This window comes from Coregonus clupeaformis, chromosome 24 (genome assembly GCF_020615455.1).
Source record: "Coregonus clupeaformis isolate EN_2021a chromosome 24, ASM2061545v1, whole genome shotgun sequence".
Taxonomy (NCBI): Eukaryota; Metazoa; Chordata; class Actinopteri; order Salmoniformes; family Salmonidae; genus Coregonus; species Coregonus clupeaformis.
In genome coordinates, this window is record NC_059215.1 from 10,172,149 (window position 1) to 10,188,609 (window position 16,461).

Here is a 16,461-nt window from a genome sequence, read left to right on the forward strand (position 1 = left end):
ACATGTAAAAGACCATAGAGCCTAAGACTGCTATTGAACCGTGCAATAGTCATAAAAGTTTAAGACAAAGCAACATTTCTCTGAGGTCTACATTCAAAAAGGATACCTTTCAGTGATGAAGACCTGCTATGGAAATTGACAAAGACATTAAGCTGAATAAATTATTGCAAAGTCAAGGGAAATTTTTTGCAACTATCCTAAATGGCTGTTTACAATGCACAACCCTGCTGGAATGTATTTAGTGTTGAAGCCTTTTTCATATCCAGGTGGGTGGAGTTGGTCTTTCTATCGGTCCTTATCTCGACAACCCAGAACCAAATCTTGCATGCTTCCGTCATTACGAGAGACTAGCTTTGTCCAATTGATAACGTTGCACGATTACATGTTGGTACCTGTGTTTAAAACAGTTTCAAGCTCATGTCTTGGCAGAGTCCAGAGTTTCCAATAATACTTCAGAGAGTGAAACACTGGGTTACAGGCCCTCTACTGTCCATTTACTACTAGCATCGGTTCTATGGCTATAGAAATTGTTAATTGTGTGTGTGTGTGTGATGCTTTTTCCTGCCTGCGACCTCATTGCTCCTACCTGTGACTCTCCCTTATGAGTTTGTGTGCTGAGAGCTCATAGAATACACCTGAGAAACTGCAACAGAACCACCTATAGTCTCTATACAACTGTAGTATACACTCAGTGGCCAGTTTATTAGGTACACCACCAGTTCACAAAAATGGATCGCTTCTACAGACAGTGATTCATGTGGCTGTGGTTTGCTCTATAAAGCAGGCAGACAGGCATCGAGGCATTCAGTTACTGTTCAATTGAACGTTAGAATGGGTAAAACGAGTGACCTAAGCGACTTTGAGCGTGGTATGATCGGCGCGCCGGATCCAGTATATCAGAAACGTCCGCCCTCGTGGGCTTTTCATGCACTACAGTGTCTAGGGTTTACAGAGAATTGTGCGACAACATCCAGTTAGCGGCAGTCCGCTGGGCGAAAACAGCTCGTTGATGAGAGAGGTCAAAGGAGAATGGCAAGCTAACAGGCGGGCCACAAACAGACAAATAACGGCGCTGTACAACAGTGGTGTGTAGAACGGCATCTCGGAACGCACAACTCATCGATCATTGTCACGGATGGGCTATTGCAGCAGACGACCACCCACATCGGGTTCCACCCCCATCAGCTAAAAACAAGAAGAAGCGGATACAGTGGGCACGCCATCACCAACACTGGACAATTGAGGAGTGGAAAAACAACGCCTGGTCCGACGAATCCCGGTTCCTGTTGCGTCATGCTGATGGCAGAGTCAGGATTTGGTGTAAGCAGCATGAGCCCATGGCCCCATCCTGTCTGGTGTCAACGGTACAGGCTGGTGGCAGTGGTGTAATGGTGTGGAGAATGTTTTCCTGGCACACGTTAGGTCCCTTGATACCAATTGAGCTACGACTGAACGCCACAGTGTATCTGAACATTGTTGCTGACCAAACCCAATAGAGCATATTTGGGATGAGATGGAACGGGCTGTTCACAGCATGAATGTTATGCCGTCCATTCTGCAGCAACTGCGTGATGCCATCGCATCAGCATGGACCAACATCCCTGTGGAACATTTACGACACCTTGTAGAATCCATGCGCTGAAGAATTCAGGCTGTTCTGGAGGCAAAATGGGGTCCGACCCGGTACTAGATGGGTGTACCTAATAAACTGGCCACTGAGTGTATGTGTAATATGCATGATTGTGCTAGCCTTTGCCTTTACTATATACAAACATATTTGTGTGCATACATGTGGGCGTTTCTTGCTTTATGTGTATTGATTCTGCCTGTGTGTGCTTGTGTTTCCTGTACTGTATGTGTGAAGGTATGTTTGTGTATTCAGTTATATGCATGCTATTCAGATCCAACTGTCTCTCTTGCCCTCTCTATCTACATGTGTGGGAAGCGGAGGTGAAAGTAGCAGAGGCGAAATAAGTTGCGTTTCTTCTTGTCACTGGCGCTGTTGTTACTGCTACTGCTGTCCTGCTCACCTCTACTAGCCCTGGCTCTATCCCTGGCCCTAGCTCCGCCCACTTCCTCCATCGTGCCCTCTGACCTCTGCCCTCTGTGCCCCCACGTTCTGTTCCTCACACCACCGTGCTGATCCGGTTGATAGGTTTGGATTTGGAGCTGCCCCCTGTGCCAGTCGCCCCAGCCCCCGTCACCTGGGGCCCCTGCTGAGGCTGCCCGGGGTGCTGGGGGGGGTGAGGGCAGAGAGGGGTAAGAGGGGTAAGGGGGATAGAAGGGGGGGGTAAAGGGGAGTGGGGGGGGGGAGGGGGGATGGAAGAGAGAGGAGGGTACAGGGGCTGATACTGGGCGGCGGACGCGGCGTGATGGACGTTGACGGAGGCGGGCGGCTGCTGGTGCTGATGTTGGTGGGGCAGCGTGCCAAAAATGAAGTGAGACTGATGTGGGTGGGGGGTGGGGTGTGGCGCGGCACTGAGGGGATGCCCGGGGTGGGTGTGGGAGTGTGCGTGGGGGTGCGGGTGGGAGTGAGACAAAGTCAGAGGAGGTTTGCTTGGCACAGCGCCCCCCCTGATAGATTGTGTGGTCTGCGTGTGGTACAGGGCGAACTGGGGGTTCTGGGAATGTTGGGAGTGAGGAGAAAGGGGGGGAGGACAGCCCACCGCTATGTTGCCGTAGCGACCCTGCATGCCATGCTGGGAAAACTGGGAGAGATGGGCCAGCTGCTGGAGCTGGGCGTGAGGGGGGCCAATAGGAGGGCGACAGGGGAGCGGCCCTCTCTGAAGGATATGAGGGGGCACGCCCCCGCCTGGCAAGGGAGTAGGGCCAGCTTGGACGTGGTAGCGATGGTGATGGTAGTAGGGGGGAGGGGGCTGCACAGCGGCCGTGTGGCAGTACTGCGCATGCAGGGCCTGGATCTTGGAAGGGCCCCCCTCCGACTGGCACAGAGATGAAGGGGAGTGAGGAGGGGGCCCTCCCGTAGTGGGTGGTGGGACAGGGGCGGGGTAGGGTGGCCCCGGTGGTATAAGGGGACTTGGCGGTTTGGCGCGTTTGCTGCCGAATAGAGAGCCCAGGAAGGAGCCCGTATTGCCCCCCCCAGGGCCGCTCCCCACCCCTGCTCTCTCTACACTGCTGGGGACCCCCCCAACTCCCATCCCAGCAGCGGTGTGTTGTTGCCCCGGCCCACCCCCCACCCCCGTTCCGGGGCTCAGGATGGGGCGATGCGGCCGGTAGTCTTCTGTAGGGTAGCAGCCTGGGACCACGCCCGGAACCGGGTAACGCTGGTGGGGCCGGGGGCTGCTAATGATGGAACCCTGAGGAAGAGGAAGGTCAGTTGAGGAGGAGCTCTGCAAAGAAGATATGATATGAAGTAACTCATACATACAGTATGACATCATATCACAAATCACTGGAACACTGCAATGAGTATGTCACTTTACAATCATCACAACACCTGCACACCAACAACAAATCAATGAAACAAACAAACAATGCAAGAATGGAGAAGAACAAGAGTTGAGAACAAGAACATGCCATACAGGTCATACAAAACACATTCCAGAACACACACATGCACACATCCGTCACACACGTCAGTCACACACGTCAGTCACACACGTCAGTCACACACGTCACACAGAGAGCCTGCTAATGAGGGGTCAGGGTCAAGGACCAGGGGAATGACACATTTATGGCTCTATTAAAGGTATGTACTAGGATGGCTTTGCTTGAGGGATACGCATTAAAGGGGAAGGTGCACAATTCAGTTAGTCCATTCAGACTTACTTCCATGGTACTGTCGAGGGAGCCAACACTGTTACTGCGACCACGTTTCCCTGCACCCAGCCAGGAAGAGGCAGGTTGCGGAAGAGGGGAAATACAGTAACAGAATGTTTCAGAGTGAGCTTGCAGAGATGCAGCAGATACTGTGTATTCATGTGCCAGAGGAAATAGAACACGATGCAACCAGGAGGCGAAGCAAGGGAAGAATCTCAAGCAGTCCCATGGGTAGGGTACCCTCTCAGTGTCTAGACTCTAGTGTCTGAAGAATTTCTGTTAATTCTTATAAAGAACCCAGTCAGTCAGTAAAAATAGCATATTGCATATCTCTATCAATCGGCAGGATTAGTGAGAGTATTTTATTAGAATAAGACACCATTTTCAAGAGGGAGTGGTTTGTGTGTGTATGTGTTTATGTGTGTGTGTGTGTGTTTATATGTGTGTGTATGAGTGTGTGTATGTGTGTTGGTTTGTGTGTCTGTGTGTGTGTATGTGTGTGTGTGTGTGTGTGCGCGCATGTGTGTGTATGTGTGTGTGTGTGTGTATGTGTGTGTATGTGTCTCACCTCCGTCTGATAGGTCTCGGAGAGATGAGCTGAGCGCGGAGCGTTTCAGTCCCTCTCCTGCAGAGTAGTTGTCATCTAGACTGGGCCTTCCCAGGGTGCCGTTCACCACCTCACCCTTCACCCCCACTCCGCCTACAACCAAGCCGGTCAGCAGGCCAGTCCGCATCACGCCTTTCTGCTTCTCCAACTCAGCTACGTAGAGAAGGAGAGAGAGAGGGAGAGATCGAAAGAGAGATTGACATTAGAAATAGTTAATATCACTGTCTTTCTTCCTGTTTTTCACTTACAGGTGGACAGGGTAAGATACAGGAAAGCAATAGCCACTCTGTTACACCATGGAGCCACACACCAATACACAAACAGCCGTAGTTCCCCATAATGACCAACAGGGGGAGGTGTACTCACACTCTACTCTGTACTTCTCCATCTCCTGCACCTCAGCTATACTCTCTCTCAGGTCACTGACAAAGCGGGTGCGGTCCTGCTGACTGGGTGCCATGAACACGATAAGGATCTTACTCTCCCCACCCAGCACCGCTGAGGTCAGGCGGATACCGTGGAGGTAGTCTGGGTGACAGACAGAGAGGAACATAAAAACACAAAATGTATCATATGGCTGTTAACTTTATGATCTATGATGACAGGCATAGACATATAGATACACACACACACACAGAGTGAAGGGAGCAAAAGGGTTTCCTAGTGTACAGAGGAGACAGTTAATGTAGTATCTAGATGGATGGTTAAGTTGAGTAAAGAATATGAGGAGCAGGCAGAGAAGGGAACAGGGTCTCACAGGAGTTCTGGAACATGTGGACTTGCATCTCCACTAGAGGGAAGGACTGTCTGAAACTGTACGTCACAGAAGTCTTCTTCTTCTGGAAAATCTTAGTCACCTGAGGAAGCACATGGAGAAGATATGGTTGTTAAGGTAGGGGAAAAGAGGAAATCATTGTTTAGGATAGCCTGGTGGTCTCCAACTTTACATAGCCATAGTAGGAGGCTCTCATAGGAGTTCCCATTGTGATGAGGATGTGTTACAGGAAGCCTTACCACCAGCAGGTCATTGAACAGGAAGACCTCCCGTTGGTGAACTCCTGTCCTCTGGGGTCGGTTGGGGTCAGGCACCTCATAGAGCTGACAGCAGCATACCAGCCTGCGATGTGGCAGAGACATCACCTACACAAAACACAAAAATAAAACTAGTTTAGTATTAAATCTCCTTAAGGCTGAGCAGTAACACAAAGAATGAACTAGTATTACAGCTTGGCAAAGCTGTAACACATAGCAACAACAGCTAGTACTACACAGCTCCTCGCAAGCTAAACAGGTACATGACACGGGGCTACAGTTACATTTCAAGCCCAGACAACTCACAGGCTTTTTGCCTACTATGACTCTCTCCACTGCCTGCACTTGGGACACGTGGTCGTCATTGGTCCTTAGCTCCCACTTCTGGATGCGCTGGTAGATCCCAACCAACAGGTCCCTGGGAATGTCCTGGCCGTTGTCCACTCCTAAAATACATGCAGGGAAAGAGAGAGGCTGTTATGTGTTCATGTATAAATGCACCAGTCTAGTTCCTGCTGTATTCAATTATTTTGCTAATTTGATTGAAATAACTCTTTGATTGAAAGACTCAAGACTTGCATTATCTGGGAGGTATGAGGGGCATGAGTCATGACCATGAACTCATACAAGCCAAAAGGATGAGACAAATGCAGTGGCAATAGTCATAATTGATCACAGTACGCTGCTACATTATAGTCTGGGGGCCAGCCTGAGAATTGTATTTCTCCCAACACCAAGGGGAGCCATATGCTAAGTTTAATGTTACGTGAGTATTTTGTTTGTGCGCATGTGTATGGATGTGTTTGTTCCAACGGCACCTCTGAGGTTCTTGATGAAGTCCTCTATCTTCATTTTCCTCTCTGCCTTAACGTTGGGGCTGTACATATCCGTGTTGAGGAGGATGATGGCGAAGGCCAGGATGAAGATTGTGTCTGGGTTCTGGAACTGGCGGACCAGCGTTGGGTTACACACACAGTACCGCTGACTGGGGAGAAAGAAGAATATGTTATAAAATCTTAAAAGAGAGAGTAGTAGAGTAGATTTCAGAGGGACTTCCTAAAACAACACACATTCTCTATCACTCTAACAACGCAATAGAACCATGAGTTTGGCAAAGCAAGACTATTGAACACGTAAACAGGAATACAGTATACACACCTGAAAGCCTCTATGAGCCTCTCTACTTTCTGGGCTTCTCCTTGAACTCTGATCTGGGCCTGGAACTTCCTCAGAGCATCGTCAAGGTCCATCCCCGAGAAGTCCATCTCGTCCACCACACAACTACAACACACACAGTCAACACTGTAAAAGTAGCCTCTCCAAGGACTTTTTTAAATACAACTTTTAATTGGCCCATCCATCATCCCCTACACCCCCCCGCTTCGGAGGACAAAAGTTTTACATTTTTGTTTTACACTTTTGTTACACATACAGTACATTTTACTTACATTTTACATACAGTGCCTTGCAAAAGTATTCATCCCCCTTGGCGCTTTTCCTATTTTGTTGCATTACAACCTGTAATTTAAATGGATTTTTATTTGGATTTCATGTAATGGACATACACAAAATAGTCCAAATTGGTGAAGTGAAATGAAAAAAAGTACTAAAAAATAAATAACGGAAAAGTGGTGCGTGCCTATGTATTCACCCCCTTTGCTATGAAGCCCCTAAATAAGATCTGGTGCAACCAATTACCTTCAGAGGTCACATAATTAGTTAAATCAAGTCCACCTGTGTGCAATCTAAGTGTCACATGATCTCAGTATATATACACCTGTTCTGAAAGGCCCCAGAGTCTGCAACACCACTAAGCAAGGGGCACCACCAAGCAAGCGGCACCATGAAGACCAAGGAGCTCTCCAAACAGGTCAGGGACAAAGTTGTGGAGAAGTACAGATCCTGCCAAGAGAGGGCCGCCCACCAAAACTCATGGACCAGGCAAGGAGGGTACAAAGAGAGACAACAAAGAGACCAAAGATAACCCTGAAGGAGCTGCAAAGCTCCACAGCGGAGATTGGAGTATCTGTCCATAGGACCACTTTAAGCCGTACACTCCACAGAGCTGGGCTTTACGGAAGAGTGGCCAGAAAAAAGCCATTGCTTAAAGAAAAAAATAAGCAAACACGTTTGGTGTTCGCCAAAAGGCATGTGGGAGACTCCCCAAACATATGGAAGAAGGTACTCTGGTCAGATGAGACTAAAATTGAGCTTTTTGCCCATCAAGGAAAACGCTATGTCTGGCGCAAACCCAACACCCAGAGAACACCATCCCCACATGGTGGTGGCAGCATCATGCTGTGGGGATGTTTTCCATCAGCAGGGACTGGGAAACTGGTCAGAATTGAAGGAATGATGGATGGCGCTAAATACAGGGAAATTCTTGAGGGAAACCTGTTTCAGTCTTCCAGAGATTTGAGACTGGGACGGAGGTTCACCTTCCAGCAGGACAATGACCCTAAGCATACTGCTAAAGCAACACTCGAGTGGTTTAAGGGGAAACATTTAAATGTCTTGGAATGGCCTAGTCAAAGCCCAGACCTCAATCCAATTGAGAATCTGTGGTGTGACTTAAAGATTGCTGTACACCATCCAACTTCTGACGCTCGTCGGATGTGGCAGGGCTTGAAAACTATTACAGACTACAGAGGGAAGCACAGCCGCGAGCTGCCCAGTGACACAAGCCTACCAGACGAGCTAAACCACTTCTATGCTCGCTTCGAGGCAAGCAACACTGAAGCATGCATGAGAGCACCAGCTGTTCCGGATGACTATGTGATCACGCTCTCCGTAGCCGATGTGAGTAAGACTTTTAAGCAGGTCAACATTCACAAGGCCGCAGGGCCAGACGGATTACCAGGACGTGTACTCCGAGCATGTGCTGACCAACTGGCAAGTGTCTTCACTGACATTTTCAACATGTCCCTGACTGAGTCTGTAATACCAACATGTTTCAAGCAGACCACCATAGTCGCCGTGCCCAAGGACTCTAAGATAACCTGCCTAAATGACTACCGACCCGTAGCACTGACGTCTGTAGCCATGAAGTGCTTTGAAAGGCTGGTCATGGCTCACATCAACAGCATTATCCCAGAAACCCTAGACCCACTCCAATTTGCATACCGTCCCAACAGATCCACAGATGATGCAATCTCTATTGCACTCCACACTGCCCTTTCCCACCTGGACAAGAGGAACACCTACGTGAGAATGCTATTCATTGACTACAGCTCAGCATTCAACACCATAGTGCCCTCTAAGCTCATCACTAAGCTAAGGATCCTGGGACTAAACACCTCCCTCTGCAACTGGATCCTGGACTTCCTGACGGGCCGCCCCCAGGTGGTAAGGGTAGGTAACAACACATCTGCCACACTGATCCTCAACACGGGGGCCCCTCAGGGGTGCGTGCTCAGTCCCCCTCCTGTACTCTCTGTTCACCCATGACTGCATGGCCAGGCACGACTCCAACACCATCATTAAGTTTGCCGACGACACAACAGTGGTAGGCCTGATCACCGACAACGATGAGACAGCCTATAGGGAGGAGGTCAGAGATCTGGCCGTGTGGTGCCAGGACAACAACCTCTCCCTCAACGTGACCAAGACAAAGGAGATGATTGTGGACTACAGGAAAAAAAAGAGGACTGAGCACGCCCCCATTCTCATCGACGGGCTGTAGTGGAACAGGTTGAGAGCTTCAAGTTCCTTGGTGTCCACATCACCAACGAACTATCATGGTCCAAACACACCAAGATAGTCGTGAAGAGGGCACGACAAAGCCTATTCCCCCTCAGGAGACTGAAAAGATTTGGCATGGGTCCTCAGATCCTCAAAAAATTCTACAGCTGCACCATCGAGAGCATCCTGACTGGTTGCATCACCGCCTGGTATGGCAACTGCTTGGCCTCTGACCGCAAGGCACTACAGAGGGTAGTGCGTACGGCCCAGTACATCACTGGGGCAAAGCTTCCTGCCATCCAGGACCTCTATACCAGGCGGTGTCAGAGGAAGGCCCTCAAAATTGTCAAAGACTCCAGCCACCCTAGTCATAGACTGTTCTCTCTGCTACCGCACGGCAAGCGGTACCGGAGTGCCATGTCTAGGTCCAAAAGACTTCTCAACAGCTTCTACCCCCAAGCCATAAGACTCCTGAACAGCTAATCATGGCTACCCGGACTATTTGCACTGCCCCCCCACCCCATCCTTTTTACGCTGCTGCTACTCTGTTAAGTATTTATGCATAGTCACTTTAACTCTACCCACATGTACATATTACCTCAACTACCTCAACTAGCCGGTGCCCCCTCACATTGACTCTGCAACGGTACCCCCCTGTATATATAGCCTCCCTACTGTCACTTTATTTTACTTCTGCTCTTTTTTTTCTCAACACTTTTTTTTGTTGTTGTTTTATTTTTACTTTTTATTTTTTGTTTAAAATAAATGCACTGTTGGTTAAGGGCTGTAAGTAAGCATTTCACTGTAATATCTGCACCTGTTGTATTCGGCGCATGTGAGCAATAAAATTTGATTTGATTTGATTTGAACTTGAAGGAGCTGGAGCAGTTTTGCCTTGAAGAATGGGCAGAAATCCCTGTGGCAAGATGTGCCAAGCTTATAGAGACATACCCCAAGAGACTTGCAGCTGTAATTGCTGCAAAAGGTGGCTCTACAAAGTATTGACTTTGGGGGGGTGAATAGTTATGCACGCTCAAGTTTTCTGTTTTTTTGGTCTTATTTCTTGTTTGTTTCACAATAAAAAAGATGTTGCATCTTCAAAGTGGTAGGCATGTTGTGTAGATCAAATGATACAAACCCCCCAAAAATCAATTTTAATTCCAGGTTGTAAGGCAACAAAATAGGAAAAATGCCAAGGGTGTGAATACTTTTGCAAGCCACTGTATATACTGCATATAACATTCTGTTGGTGGCAAGAATTTTGTACAATAATTTCAATTGAAAAATGCGAAGTGTTGAATCATGTGTTTTTCAGTTCATACACCATGTGCCTGGAATCGGTACATGGAAAATCTCTTCCCAGCTATTTTGCAACCTTTATGGCACAGCTGTCAACATTTTGGTCCTCAAATGAAACTGGTTTATATTTCTATTTATGCCAATATTTCCCCCTCAATTTTGGTCTTTAATATAGTGCAGACAGACAAGTTCCCTACCTTCTCCCCCTTCCACATGCCTCCTCCATTTCTGCGGTAATGCTGGTGTTGGTTGTAACTTTGGATTGAGCAAACATTCCCATATATTTTTGGATAGCTGCATGTGTGACATAACTCCACCATTCCTATTCATAATATCATTAATAAATATAATACAATGAAATAAAATCCATAAAGAATGCTTTTTTATTTATTTTTATCAATCAGTATATTTGAGTTTAACCATAATATTTGTTGTAATATTTGTTCTGTCTTATCTGGAGGATGAAATTGAAATTGTAACCAGCTTTGTATGGCTTGTTTCAATTAACCGAATGTGAGAAGTTGTAAATATTGTAAATATTTAAACAGCATTTCTTAGTAATCTACTGGAGGACCAGTTTAGGTTTAAGTATAACTTTTGTATGAGTGAAGCTTTTAGTGAGAGGTTTAATGCTTTAATATTTAATAATTTCAGCCCCCCAAACTCATATTCATCATATAAATAGGCAAGTTGAACTTTGTCTGGCTTAACGTTCCAAATAAATTATTTTGTTATAATGTTTGAGTCACTCAGACAGCATAAGCCGGGGCGGCAGGTAGCCTAGTGGTTAAGAGCGTTGGGCCAGTAATTGAAAAGTTGCTGGTTGACTAAAATGTAATTGGTTTGAATCCCCGAGCCGACTAGGTGAATATTCTGTCGATGTGCCCTTGAGCAAGGCACTTAACCCTAAATGCTCCTTTAAGTTGCTCTGGATGAGAACGTCTGCTAAATGACTAAAAAATATAACATAAGCCATGGCAAAATGTGTAGAACTGCAGGAAATTTGCTTTAACACTGCACATTTCCTCTCAGCCCCATGGCAAGATGTGTAGAATTGAAGGAAATTTTATTTAAAACTGCAAATTTTTCTCTCAGCCTCATGGCAAAATGTGTAGAATTGCAGGAAATGTGCTTTAACACTGCACATTTTTCTCTCAGCCTCATGGCAAAATGTGTAGAATTGCAGGAAATGTGCTTTAAAATGTGTAGAACTGCAGGAAATTTGCTTTAACACTGCACATTTCCTCTCAGCCCCATGGCAAGATGTGTAGAATTTAAGGAAATTTGATTTAAAACTGCACATTTTTCTCTCAGCCTCATGGCAAAATGTGTAGAATTGCAGGAAATGTGCTTTAAAACTGCAAAAGGTTATCTACGCCACATGGCAAAATGTGTAGAATTGCAGGAAATGAGTCTAAAAAATGTTTGACCGCACCATTGGCCACGCCCATGGCCACGCCCCCACCATGCCCACCCCCTAAGCCCCATTTTGATATCCCCCCAAAATATGTTTTTATTGCCACATACACCAGAGACGTGCAGTGAAATGTGTTGTTTTACAGGGTCAGCCATAGTAGTACAGCGCCCCTCGAGCAAGGCGCAAAAAAACTACACAACTGTATTATATTCCTTCTCTTTTAGTCAGGTAAAGACTGATCGTCTTTTCTTACAATCTGCTAAGCCATTACAATTATAACTAGCTATATTTATTTCACCACTTACCATAATGAGATACAAGTTTCAATTATACTTACCATAATTCATGCCTGTAAAATTACTGCCAAAAAGTACCATGATGATAAAGCTGCTAGATATACAGTGCATTCGGAAAGTATTCAGACACCTTGACTTTTTCCACATTTTGCTACGTAGCCTTATTCTAAAATGGATTAAAAAAATAAAAAATCATCAATCTACACAATACCCCATAATGACAAAGCGAAAACAGGTTTTTATAATTTTTTGAGTTTGCCTAAAGGCACCAAAAGACTCCGACCATGAGAAACAAGATTCTCTGGTCTGATGAAACCAAAATTGAACTCTTTGGCCTGAATGCCAAGCGTCACATCTGGAGGAAACCTAACACCATCCCTGAAGCATGGTGGTGGCAGCATCATGCCGTGGGGATGTTTTTCAGTGGCAGGGACTGGGAGACTAGTCAGGATCAAGGGAAAGATGAATGGAACAAAGTACAGAGATCCTTGATGAAAACCTGCTCCAGTGCGCTCAGGACCTCAGACTGGGGCTGGAGGTTCACCTTCCAACAGGACAATGACCCTAAGCACACAACCAAGTCAACGCAGGAGTGGCTTCGGGACAAGTCTTTGAATGTCCTTGAGTGGCCCAGCCAGAACTCGGACTTGAACCTGAAAATAGCTGTGCAGCGATGATCTGCAGAGAAGAATGGGAGAAACTCCCCAAATACAGGTGTGCCAAGCTTGTAGCGTCATACCCAAGAAGACTCAAGGTTGTAATCGCTGCCAAGGTGCTTCAACAAAGTACTGACTAAATGGTCTGAAAACTTATGTAAATGTAATATTTCAGTTTTGTATTTCTTAAAAACCTGTTTTTGCTTTGTCATTATGGGGTATTGTGTGTAGATTGATGAGGGAAAACAACTATTTCATCAATTTTAGAGTAAGGCTGTAACGTAACAAAATGTGGAAAAAGTAAAGGGGTCTGAATACTTTCCGAATGCACCGTAGCTGTACCTGAGATTTCCAATGTATGTAACTGTCCTCCATTGTCTCTCCCATAAAGAGTTTCCCCCATCTCGAGAAAAGCCCTAACACCCCCTCCCAGAATCGTACATCTTGCACCTTCATCACTTTTCTAACCACTGAGTGCAATACACTCCACCTGTCCCATACTTAACCACGTTTGTACCCCGGATGCCACCCAACCTAAATCTAAACGCCTGATGGATGTGGGCAGTAGAAACAAAGAAAAGGCCCAGAACTAGAAAAACAAAACAAAATGAGCACGAAAAGAGACCAGCACTAACAATTCAAAGCCAAAACACAGAAACCAACCAAAGCAATCAATATCAGCAAAACATTAACTGACAATAATACTCCAAAATCTTGAATACAAGAGAAAAAGGAAAGAATAGATCATGTATCCTCTCCAATTGAAAAAAACCCCTCCTCCCTTCATCTTAATTAAATAAATCGATAAAATATACTGAACAAAAATATAAAATGCAACATGTAAAGTGTTGATCCCATGTTTCATGACGCACAAAAAGCTTATTTCTCTCAAATTGTGAGCACAAAATAAGCTACGGACAACGAACACAATTGCATTTTATCGATGGCAATTTGAATGCACAGAGATACCATGACGAGCTCCTGAGGCCCATTATCGTGCCATTCATCCGCCTCCATCATCTGTTTCAGCATGATAATGCACGGCCCCATGTCGCAAGGATCTGTACACAATTCCTGGAAGCTGAAAATGTCCCAGTTCTTCCATGGCCTGCATACTCACCAGACATGTAATCCATTGAGCATGTTTGGGATGCTCTGGATCGACGTGTATGACAGCATGTTGCAGTTCCCGCCAATATCCAGCAACTTCGCACAGCCATTGAAGAGAAGTGGGACAACATTCAGGCCACAATCAACAGCCTGATCAACTCTATGCGAAGGAGATGTGTCGTGCTGCATGAGGCAAATGGTGGTCACACCAGATACTGACTGGTATTCTGATCCACGCCCCTACTTTTGTTTTTGGGTATCTGTGACCAACAGATGCATATCTGTATTCCCAGTCATGTGAAATCCATAGATTAGGGCCTAATGAATTTATTTAAATTGAATTATTTCCTTATATGAACTGTAACTCAGTAAAATCTTTGAAATTGTTGTATGTTGCGTTTATATTTTCGTTCAGTGTACATATTAGCAAGAACCTTAACTACTAGTAACACCCTAAAATTAAAAATAAAAGGATAGAATAGATTTATAGAAATGTATCTCCTCCATTCCCAGACTTACTCCAGTACGTCCTTGTTGAACTGTTTTTGCCGGTTGCCGAGGAATTCTCCAATCATCTGTCTGCTCAGGCCCTTTCTCTCTAGAATGAAGCGAGCGATCCCAACCGGAGTGTCGGACACAAATCCTCGCTCAATCAGGTACTGGATCCCTTTCTCTGGCTTCCTGAGAACCAGAGAGACCAATCAGAAAATGACAAGTCACAACAAAGAGAACGACTCCCCTTACCCTCCCGGTGACACTATATCCTGACTTCCTACTTTTCCTATTTTGAAAGTTTTACTTTCTATGATTGTGATATGTGGCTGTTTGTTTTATGTAGTTTAAATGTAAAATATTAATGGATTGCAAATGTCTTACTTGTTGAATAGGTTGAGTCCGATGCGGTACTGGCGTCTTTGCACCACATCGTTGTTGAATGGCGGTGAGTCCCAGCTGTGTCTACTCTCTCTCTGGTAGGTCTGCTTGCCCAGAGGGGGTAGGGGCTCCCTCAGGCTGTCCTGAGATGAGGAGCCAGAGCTGCAGTTAACTGTCTCGTTGGAGTTGGTGGTGGAGTTGAGAGAGTCGTTGTCCCCGTCAGACAGACAGGGCTGCTCAAGGCCACCAGGGGGCAGCGCAGCAGAGGAGGAGGAGGACAGGGGGGTGGTGGGGGGCTGCTGGGGGGAGGAGGAGGACGAGGGGGTGTCTGGGTACTGGTGGTGGTGGTGAGGGTGGTGGTGATGGTGGTGTGCCACGTGGTGGGGGATGTGAGTGGGCAGGGGGGGGCCCCGGCCAGGGGCCCGGGTCTGGCCCTGCGCTGCGACTGTGGAGACAGGGCGGGGAGTGTTAGGGGAGTGTTTGAGTGTTCCCTGAGGAGAGCCTGCTCCTCCCGCTGGCTCCTGCTCGTAGATCTGTCTGCTGAGGGACCCACGGTCCGAACGGTCGCTAGTGTCCACGGAGCTGTCGCTGGGGGGCTCGATTGTGAGCAGGGGCAGGTGGGCGCCCCTTAGACGGTAGTCTCGACACTCCGTGCAGGGGGTGCTGCGACGGCTATTACTACTACCCCCTCCCTCAGTATCCCTGCTGTCCTCACGGCCCCCCACGCCTCCCCTGGGGCCCCAGTACTCTGTGTCTGTGCTGCTGGGGGTCCGGTCCAGAGACAGGGGCGAGGAGGGCATACAGTCATCCATGTATAGAGTGACATCACTGTAGGAGGTGGCTGTGCTGTCTCCGTGCATGCTGAGGCCTCCTCCCCCTCCCCGGGATCTCTCACCCAGGCCTCTCCGGGATGAGGGGTTACTGCTGCTGCTCCACACACACTCCCCAAAGTCATCACTGATGCCTCCACCCTCCCTGCTGCCCTCTTGGGAGTCATCCCGCCCGCCACGGCAGGTCAGGGCGTCATCTATGGAGTCAGCCAGGGACTTCACCTGTACATAGTGAAAGGAAGCTCAGTACAGTAATAAGGTACAGATACTCAACCGGCAGTGTGACAAAACAAAGACTCCAACAGGAATATAATAGAATAGAATCTTCAACTGAGGATTAATTTAACCAGCCACACGATTCAACATATTACTGCTCTAGTTAAAGAACCAGCTGTCTGACTGACCTGTTTGGAGAAGGAGTCTTCCAGGTGTGTGTAGTCTCCTGTCCGCTCTGTGTCAGGTGAATGAGGAGGGCCAATGCCCACACTGTGTGTGAAGTTTGTCTGTGTTCCGGCCCCCTGCTGCTGCGCCTGGCGGTCGTCAAACGAGTACTGCAGCCGCATGTTGGACAGGATGATGCGTCGCGTCATGCGGCTCTCGGAAGCCGAGTTGCGGAGGCGCTCAAAGTTCTTGTTCATACGATACTGGCGGAAGGCTGTCTGGATGGTCCGGGCTGCTCTGCGGCTCACGAAGGAGCCACCGTACTTCCTCTCCAACATCTCCACCTGGAAGAGGAGACAGAACAGGGGACAGAGCAGTTATAGACAGGGCTACCACAACACTCACTGCCAGTAATGCATGTTATCACGCTTGTTCTTTCTCTTTCTCTTTCACTTTCTCTCTCACTCAACTGTAACCACACCTCACGGCAGGCCTACAT

General features: G+C 47.3%; 1 protein-coding gene across 1 annotated transcript in view; it reads right to left on the reverse strand.

Moving 5' to 3' along the window:
* Nucleotides 1-1,649: 1,649 nt before the first annotated feature.
* The window catches only part of iqsec2b (IQ motif and Sec7 domain ArfGEF 2b), a 70,498-nt gene continuing 55,686 nt past the window's right edge, over nucleotides 1,650-16,461 (reverse strand). The window contains exons 3-15 of the mRNA XM_041844907.2: nucleotides 15,986-16,306; nucleotides 15,075-15,803; nucleotides 14,755-15,044; nucleotides 14,398-14,559; nucleotides 6,578-6,700; nucleotides 6,238-6,404; nucleotides 5,726-5,865; nucleotides 5,402-5,527; nucleotides 5,145-5,244; nucleotides 4,754-4,915; nucleotides 4,349-4,540; nucleotides 3,790-3,839; nucleotides 1,650-3,350 (exon numbers count right to left, since the gene is read on the reverse strand). Coding sequence (XP_041700841.2) covers nucleotides 2,127-3,350; nucleotides 3,790-3,839; nucleotides 4,349-4,540; nucleotides 4,754-4,915; nucleotides 5,145-5,244; nucleotides 5,402-5,527; nucleotides 5,726-5,865; nucleotides 6,238-6,404; nucleotides 6,578-6,700; nucleotides 14,398-14,559; nucleotides 14,755-15,044; nucleotides 15,075-15,803; nucleotides 15,986-16,306 — 3,786 coding nt within the window. The 3' untranslated portion in view covers nucleotides 1,650-2,126. The remainder of the gene's footprint in view (nucleotides 3,351-3,789; nucleotides 3,840-4,348; nucleotides 4,541-4,753; nucleotides 4,916-5,144; nucleotides 5,245-5,401; nucleotides 5,528-5,725; nucleotides 5,866-6,237; nucleotides 6,405-6,577; nucleotides 6,701-14,397; nucleotides 14,560-14,754; nucleotides 15,045-15,074; nucleotides 15,804-15,985; nucleotides 16,307-16,461) is intronic.